The 8,918-nt window shown below is 37.3% G+C and overlaps 1 protein-coding gene across 3 annotated transcripts in view; it reads left to right on the forward strand.

The window, feature by feature from the left end:
* The first annotated feature begins 368 nt into the window (after window positions 1–368).
* LOC107694344 (alpha-1,3-mannosyl-glycoprotein 2-beta-N-acetylglucosaminyltransferase-like) overlaps window positions 369–8,918 on the forward strand; it is a 16,107-nt gene continuing 7,557 nt past the window's right edge. Inside the window, exon 1 of one of the 3 annotated variants that reach the window (XM_016494027.1) lies at window positions 369–780. In XM_016494027.1, coding sequence (XP_016349513.1) covers window positions 771–780 — 10 coding nt within the window. In that variant the 5' untranslated portion in view covers window positions 369–770. Of the gene's footprint in view, window positions 781–804; window positions 1,195–2,311; window positions 2,393–8,918 lie in introns of those variants that run through there. The other 2 variants (XM_016494029.1, XM_016494028.1) reach the window with 2 other exon arrangements.

Below are 8,918 nucleotides of genomic sequence, written 5' to 3' on the forward strand. Positions count from 1 at the left end.
TCCGGAAGTGAGGAATCGCTTTGCCTGTACACAAACAAACACACACACACACACACACACACACACACACACACACACACACACAATTTTACCCAGCACTGGGTTGTATTTAACCCAGCATTGTTTAGAGTGTAAAATGTTACAATGCAAACAAAAGTCCCCAAAATGGGATAAAATATACATATATTTCTTCATTTGTAATTATTATGACCCTAGCTTTTTTTTCCAGTGTGATTCACTGTTTATGGATTTATTGCAGCTATATCAAGCATTCAGATGGCCATCACCACCTCGCGACGGTTGCTAAGGCATCTTGTTGCTAGGGAAATGGCGAAGGGGAGGGCAGCGCGAAGGGGGCGGGTCCTACTTAATGAGTCAATCCGGAAGTGAGGAATCGCTTTGCCTGTACACAAACAAACACACACACACACAGCGCGGTAGCGGCGTCAAAAGAAGCCCTCCGTCAGTGTATAACTGTTAATACAGCCGTTAAAACAAGCGTCCGGAACCGCGCGTCCTCACCTCGCCAGCCGATATCGCTGCAGACTGTACCGGATGTGAAACACAGACACACACACACGGGGAGAGAGAGAGGGAAATGGGCGACAGCTGCAGGAATGGAGAGAACCGAGTATTGACAGCAGCGTTAGATGAAGGCGACCGATGAAGATGAAGATGAAGACGAAGAGTGAAAAGTGAAGCTTTCATTCTGACGGTCTGCATCTCTTCGGTCACGGCCATCTCGCTGTTTAACCCCATCCTGTCCAGAGATGATGAAAGGTGAGGGGGGTAGCGGTCGTGGTTTGCGTTGTGTGGAAGTGTTAGCCACTATTACATTAATAGCAGTTGTGAGTGTGAACGCGAAAGTGTTTGTATTACAAACCAGAGCGCAAATGTGAATGCATCCTTCTCAGTGTGACCCTGGCAGGAGTGTGGCTCCAGGCAGGTTTAGTGCCGTGGATGATCTCTTTCTGTGGGTTATAAGAGAAAGTCCGTCCAGGTGAACGGAACGCGACGCGTTAGCATCATGTTTGGTCAGTTCCGTGTGTTCTGGATCTTCTGCTGGTGTTGTGATGACAGACTAAAGCTGTGGGACTGGTCAAGCATGTACTAGTTAAACCGTGATGCCACGTCGTCTTACCCTATAACTAAAATCACTGCTTTACCGCAGACAAGCACGCGAGGATCCGTCGTGTCTGTTTAAAAAATCATGAGTTGTAGTTACTTTAGTTATACATAATTATTTATAAACTAATATAATGTATAATGTAGTGTAAAATGTTAAATAAATAAAGTTACAGTAATGAGTATAATATATATATTTTTTGTCAGTGAAATAGTATAGGCGCATTTGGAACACATATTCAAGGACCAGAACCAGTGTTTTTATTGCTTTATAAAATGTAGAACTATTAAAAATACATTTTAGTTAATTGAAATAATGCTGGAATAAAGTAAAATAGAAAACTTAAAAAAAAAAGTAGCCTGAACGAAAATGAGAAATGTTGACTTGCTAACTAATTGAAAGATTTCGTTTGAAGTGCTAAAATTATATAAAACTAAACCCCTTTAAAAATAAAACAAAATATAAAAATAGAATAAGCTAGTTAGCAATATTTAAAGAAGGTAATAAAACTGCACATAGCAGAATTACTAAAACTTAAAATGAAAACTGAAAATGTAAAAATAAAAGCTAATTCAAAATAATACTAAAATAACACTGTACACCGGGTAAAAAAATTATGTAGAAAAAAATCCCCTCAGAAATTGCTAAATTTGATAAATAATTACACATTGAATTAAACATGAAGTTTTGAAGTAAAAAGACTGAAGTAGTATTTTCATGTAAAACGCACTTCAATAATCTTTGTTTTATTTACAATGTCGAACAATCATTTTTACACTGTATATTACTTTATAATCATAATAAATGAATATGGGATCTCCTGCATCAGTTTAAGAAGTTTCTGAAATCTGTCGTTTTCGGTGGTTCCTGTTGTTTTTATTTCAGTAACCATAACAGTAGCAAAGCTATAACAATAATTATGCATTTTTGTAGGAAAATGTCATTGTAATTCTTAATTTCAGCCTAACATTTCTAAACAAGTGTTCCTGTATTTAATGTTGAGAACTGTAGAACAACTGAACTTCCATCTTTATAAGGAAGTGACTGAACCTTTCAGGGTGTCACATGTGTTAATGCGAGCAAAGGAGGGTGTTAACAGTACTTTGGAGCGTTAACTGGCAGTGTTGGCTCTTTGCATGGGTATACAGTACTTCCCTCCCCTTTCCTTTCTCCTCCCCTCCCCTTTGGCTCATCTGTTTCTTGCTGATCAGCTCCTTGTGAATATTTGGTGAAGAGACGTGGAAACATAGTCTTCTCTGTGTCCAGGTAATGCTTAACAATACGTCTGAACTGCTCCTTACGATCCACTACCAAACAAGCAACTTTTAGGCGTCTTGTTTCACTTTGTGGTTGATGTGTTCTTCTTGGACTGTGGTCTTGGAACTTCATGATCTCTGGGCATCTCTTGCTTTTTTGTATTTATAATATTTTACTCTATTGTCCATTCAGCATGCTCTTTTTTTATGTTTTACAATCTTTGCATGTACAATCTTGCGTTTTGCTTGTTTAATAAGTCTTGTCTAGTGGACACATTCGATTCCAGGTGTTTTTGATGAAACCGTTTGCTTAGAGCATGTGTGCAGGCACAACTGGGAACTGGTTGTGTTTTTGTGTCTTGTTTATTCCTCAGGAAAAAGCAGGATGAGACGAGTTTCAAACCCATCAAGGCCTAAATGGTTTCTGTCTTGCTGATTGTAGATTTGTGAGTGAATGCTTAGATGTCTAACAGGGTCAAGTGGAGATTAGTTGGTTTCAGGCAGAAGATTACTGAGGTTATTAATGGCACAGCAGACACCTTTCCTGTGCAAAGCACTTTATTAAGTGGCCTTTTGATGTCTCATCGTCACACACTCTCTGGCTGTTTCATAGTGTCGTTTAACCCTTTAGCGCTGATTGTGTATGAAATGGAAATGTGTTTAAGGTTGAATCAGTGTTGACAGTATGGTCTGTACGTATGGTCTGTACAGAATGACGAGTAGTCTTATGACCCCGTATTGACTTTTGTGTGCAGCTCTGTGTCTGTCACAAACAATGAATGGACTTTATTGCAAAGTTAGTTTTTTTTTCTCCACTAGCTAAACAGTAGTTCTGACTAGTGTGAGAAAGGAAAGCAGGTTGTTTTTAGTGGTAGATTTCCTGTGGACAGATTTTGCTTCAGTGCTTTCAGATACAAATGGTCAAGTTTTTTTAACCTTGTTTCTTTAGTTTAGCTTAGAGTAGAAAGTAAAAGCACATGCTACCACTGTTATAGCTGTCATTTTTAGCAGTAGCCATATAAAAAAATAAGTCCTACCCCATGATGTCATGAATAGGGTTGGGAACCGAGAACCGGTTCTTATTAGGGCCTTTCGCACCGCGGGAACCTTTTCATAGTACCAGAACTAATTGTGGAACTACCCATTTTTGGAGTTTTCGCACCGCCGGAATTGGGTGCGATTTTAGTACCGGACTGGCTTTTTCGAGAACCAAATTAGCTCCTACTCTGGAGCAGGGTCTAACCAGCACAACTGGTACTAATCGTGAAGTAAGTAGACATTGATTGGCCAAACGCGTACGAAAACGCCCTCACCCGCCATGATTTAAAACGCCCTGTGACAGTCCTTATTATTATACCACATTATATGGCACTAGAGTTCATCCAAGTTGATTATCTCAGTAACCTTAATTAGAAAAATCTAAGTGTTGTAACGTGTCAACCACAAATTTATGCAGAAGAATCACATGAGACGGCATTAGAGAACAGGGCGATTTGTCTGTCATTGTCATCTCAGCACCAAAATCCCTATGCCTCTTTCACTTTCCTTTGACAAAAAGCACACTCTAAAAAAACATAACAGATCAAAAGATTAGATGATGGACCTGGTCTTACAGGCATTATCCAAAGCCGCAGACATGTGTCCTCATGTTAATGCATAAAACCTTATTATTTACTCTGCACAGGTATCCAGGCTTACTAATACAATTAATATCTATTATTCATGGATCATTAAAAAACAGCTGTCTCATGGATAGGGTTGGGAACCGAACCCTTCTGTTTTTTTAAAAGAACTGGAACCGTGAGCAATTTCTAAGTTTCGGTTCCGAAAACGGTTCTGGTGCGACACGTGACCAAGCGCTGTGATCAGCCTTGTGCCGGCGTTTCCCGCCGCCCCGCCTCTTTAATTACTGAGCACATTGTTTCCCATGACACGCACTCCACAGACGCGCCGCGTCTTTAACTGCCAAACACATAGTTTTCCACGACTGTATGCGCACTCGCGTCTTTGATAACTGTGCTCGTTGTTTCATTCATTTTAAATGTTTAAAAATTTGGAAACCACTCATTGCATCACACCATCTCCTGATTGCATTATTATTTGTAAAATAGGGACTTTATGGAGTGTGTGTATACATGGTTATAAGTATAACAGTTAATATTTCATTAATTTAGGGAAATGAACAAGTGTCTTAGCCCTCAAGGGACTATTTGGCCAACCAGATTATTCCTGCTTGAAAAGCAAAATGTTATTGATAGTGTAAAAAACATCAACTTTGAAGCACATGTGACTGATGGACTAGCATTACTCAACATTACTTACTACCTTCCAGCAACACTACATTCAATGAAGGTAAAATAGTAAAAAAAAATATAATAATAGTTCATTTAAATGGACTGCCTCTTTAATTACTGAGCACATTGCTTCCCATGACGCGCACTCCACAGACGCACCAGCCACGTCTTCAACTGCCGAACACATCGTTTTCCACGAGTGTACGCGCACTCGCGTCTTTGATAACTGTGCTCGTTGTTTCATTCATTTTAAATGTTTAAAAATTTGGAAACCACTCATTGCATCACACCATCTCCTGATTGCATTATTATTTGTAAAATAGGGACTTTATGGAGTGTGTGTATACATGGTTATATGTATAACAGTTAATATTTCATTAATTTAGGGAAATGAACCAGTGTCTTAGCCCTCAAGGGACTATTTGGCCAACCAGCTTATTCCTGCTTGAAAAGCAAAATGTTATTGATAATGTAAAAAACATCAACTTTGAAGCACATGTGATTGATGGACTAGCATTACTCAACATTACTTACTACCTTCCAGCAACACTACATTCAATGAAGGTAAAATAGTAAAAAAAAATATAATAATAGTTCATTTAAATGGAACCGGAACCGGAATCGTTAGGCAAAACTGAAACCGGAAAATTTCTAACGATACCCAACCCTAGTCATGAATGTAGTTGTCGATTAATTGGATGATATCTGGCCACATTGGACTAACATAATTCTGAAATCTGCATACTGCTCAAAATGAAGTTATGAATGAAATCCCGTCTTTTACACGATGATCCATCCTATCAATCACTAACAGGTTTAGTTTAACTATGCTTAGATTTAGAGAAACCAGGGTGTTTAAACTAATATCAGATTAAATAAAAAAGACATTTTTGCCAGTTCCATTGTTAACATTACTTAATATAATATAATGTAATGTAATGTAATAATATTTTAATTGTACTGTAACAACTATAGACTTTAATTTAATAATTTAAGAATTATGTTGTGTAAAATAAATGCTAATATCTGTCATTTTGTGTACATTTCATATGCTATCTAAAAATTGTATTATATCTATGTGCATGTTCACTACTGTTCAGAAATGCTGGGTCATTTTTTTTAAAGTGATACTTTTATTCAGCAAGGATGCATTAATTTGATCAAAAATGACAGCAAAGACATTGTTGCAAAATATGATTATTATCTATTTCAGCTAAATGCTGTTCTATCAAACTTTCATCAAAGAATCCTGAAAAAATCTCAGTTTTCAGCAGCACAAGCATTTTGAACATTGATAATAACAAGAAATATTTGAGCAGCAAATCAGCATATGTGACCCTGGAGCACAAAACCAGTCTTAAGTAGCATCTTAAGTTATATTTGTAGCAATAGCCAACAATACATTGTATGGGTCAAAATTATAGATTTTTATTTTATGCCAAAAATCATTAGAATATTAAGTAAAGATCATGTTCCATGAAGATATTTTGTAAATTTCCTACGTAAATATATCAAAACTTAATTTTTTATTAGTAATATGCATTGTTAAGAACTTAATTTGGACAACTTTAAAAGCGATTTTCTCAATATTTAGATCAATGGAAAGCTTATTTATTCAGCTTTCAGATGATGTATAAATCTAAATTTCTGAAAATTTACCCTTATGACTGGTTTTGTGGTCCAGGGTCACATATGGAGCGTAGCGTCCTGGACCAGATTTTCAAATAGTTGTATCTCGGCCGAATATTGTCCTATCCTTACAAATCATACATCAATGGAAAGCTTATTTGTTCAGCTTGCAGGAGATGTATACATCTCAATTGCTAAAAATTGTCCCTTATGACTGGTTTTGTGGTCCAGGGTCACATATTAGAATGATTTCTGAAGGATCATGTGACACCGAAACATGGAGTAATGATGCTGAAAATTCAGCTTTGCATCTCAAGAATAAATTACATTTTAAAATATATTAAAATATAAAACAGCTATTTTGAATTCTAATAATATTTCAGAATATTACTGATTTTACTGTATTTTTAGTCAAATAAATGCAGCCTTGGTGCACATAAGAGACAAATAAAAATTTAAATTATACCAACCCCAACAATCAGTCATTCTGCTTTTTACATGCTGATGTGAGTACTGTCCAGTAAAAAACCCATAACAGTTGTCCACTAGTAGAAATTACAGTTAGTAATTAAATTATTAGACTCCATGTGACCTTGGCTACTAGAATTTCCTCTCATGGATCAATACTGTCAGTCTGTCTGTCTTTCTCAATGTCAGCAGCAGCGTGGGATGTTTGCTGTTACACAACGTTTGCACTAACGCCACTAAATGCTGGAGTCCACCTGGATAATGTTGTTTTTCTTGCGCAATTAGTGCCTGCATAATTCTCCCTATCCTTCATGAGTGCCGTGGGTTTTGTGTCTAAGGAAAAAGTGCTTACCCAAAGAATATTTATGACCTCGTAAATCCACACAGGAACCACTGGGCAATGCCACGTTTCTGTTTTAGGGAGGATGGATGTTCAGTTCTGCCGGACTGTCAGCGCGCTAAGACTCTTCTTTTGTCAGTGACAGACTTCTGTTCATTGGCCACACCACATGGTAACATAAAACCACACTTGGCACTATAGTGCAACTGACATCATGAGACCGAATCTTTCTGAATTTCACTCTTGGGAATTGTAGGCCTCTTTTAGAAGGAAATTCCTGTCTGGTATACAAACTATGTTGGTCTGGCCCACTTAGAAAAAATAGGCTGGCTCTTGTTAGAAGCCTGCCCCTGCCGTCCAAAGACATGTGGGGTCATGAAACGCATCAGCTAATTGGGATCCAGAACTGATATCTTAGCTGTGATTTTTGGTTCAGCTCATCCACCTGTTAAAAAAAAATAAAATCATCATTGACTCTCACGGTAATTACGGAGTACTCTTTTGCAATGATGGCGCATGGCGGTCTGATCAAACTGTCAGTTTTAATTACTCTGGAGTGCCCTCAGCCTGCCAAGAGCTGGGTTTGCATAGTTTTCAAAGCACGCTGGGAAGTTTGTACTTCCTAAAGCCCTCCTGTGGAGTGGGGTGAATGAAATACTCTAATTTGTGTTCGAGATGAAGGCAGCTGTAGTACAGATGAAATATAGGCGAGGCCGTTGGTGAATAAAAGATTTAAGGGCAATCATACTGCGATAAACGTCTTTACATAGTCCAATATTTCCCATCCAAACTACTATGACGAGATGTGAATGTAAAGACAAGACATGCAGTGATAAATGTAGTTGGAGCCGTCGCAAGAGATTGTGGGTGACTTGTGGGTAACTGGCTGCAATGGGTGATTCATCATAACTGCAGTCAGCAGTTTAAGACAAACTCTCGACTTCTGTTCAGATGACAGAAATGCTTGCTTATACGTTACTTACATTGTTGTCACTTCTCTTGTTGTGTACTGTACTCCACTGGTAATGGACCTTAGACAGGGTTAACACTGACACTGTAAAGCCTAACGTATGAAATAATAGTGAAAAAATATGAATTTTAATATAGAAAATACATAATTGTTATAATTTTAGAATTACTAATAAATATAATTTGAAAGAAACACATTTTAAGAAAATGTACATATTTTCAAAGCAGTCTGTCTTTTGAACCTTTTGACAAAAGGGATTTTGTATAGCATGTTTGATGTTTTTTTTTGTTTGGTCATTTATTAGTTCTAAAAAACATGTAATGTATTTTTCATTGCATTTACAATCTTTTAAACATTTATATTGATTTATTAATTTGAACATTTTAAGTTTGTTAAATTTGGTAGTTTCAGTCATAACAATAAATCAGAAATATGTATAAATATTTATTTTATAAATAATATAAACATATATTACACATTTAATAATAACAACCCTCTACATTGCGAGTAAATCACTCGCATATGCGACTAAATCTTACTCTGGGCGACTAAATGATGTCTAATATTAGCCACTGGCTAATAAATTCTCAGATTTTACTCGCCAGTGTGAGTTGGAGGCTAAGTGTAAGTTTAGCTCAGATATATTTTCACTCGCCGAACACTCTGACTGAGCGCTTCAGAGTTTCACTCTCCGTCAAGCGATCTGTGCTGTTTTTCAGTTCAACTGAATAGATGTGTAACGCACCTGTATTTAACGTACCGTAAACTCTAGTGTGAAGGCGCACGACTCGCCGTCGCTTTGTTTCACACACGCAGAGAGAGAGAGAGAGAGAGA

Source organism: Sinocyclocheilus anshuiensis, unplaced genomic scaffold (assembly GCF_001515605.1).
Source record: "Sinocyclocheilus anshuiensis isolate Anshui unplaced genomic scaffold, SAMN03320099.WGS_v1.1 scaffold1240, whole genome shotgun sequence".
Classification (NCBI taxonomy): domain Eukaryota; kingdom Metazoa; phylum Chordata; class Actinopteri; order Cypriniformes; family Cyprinidae; genus Sinocyclocheilus; species Sinocyclocheilus anshuiensis.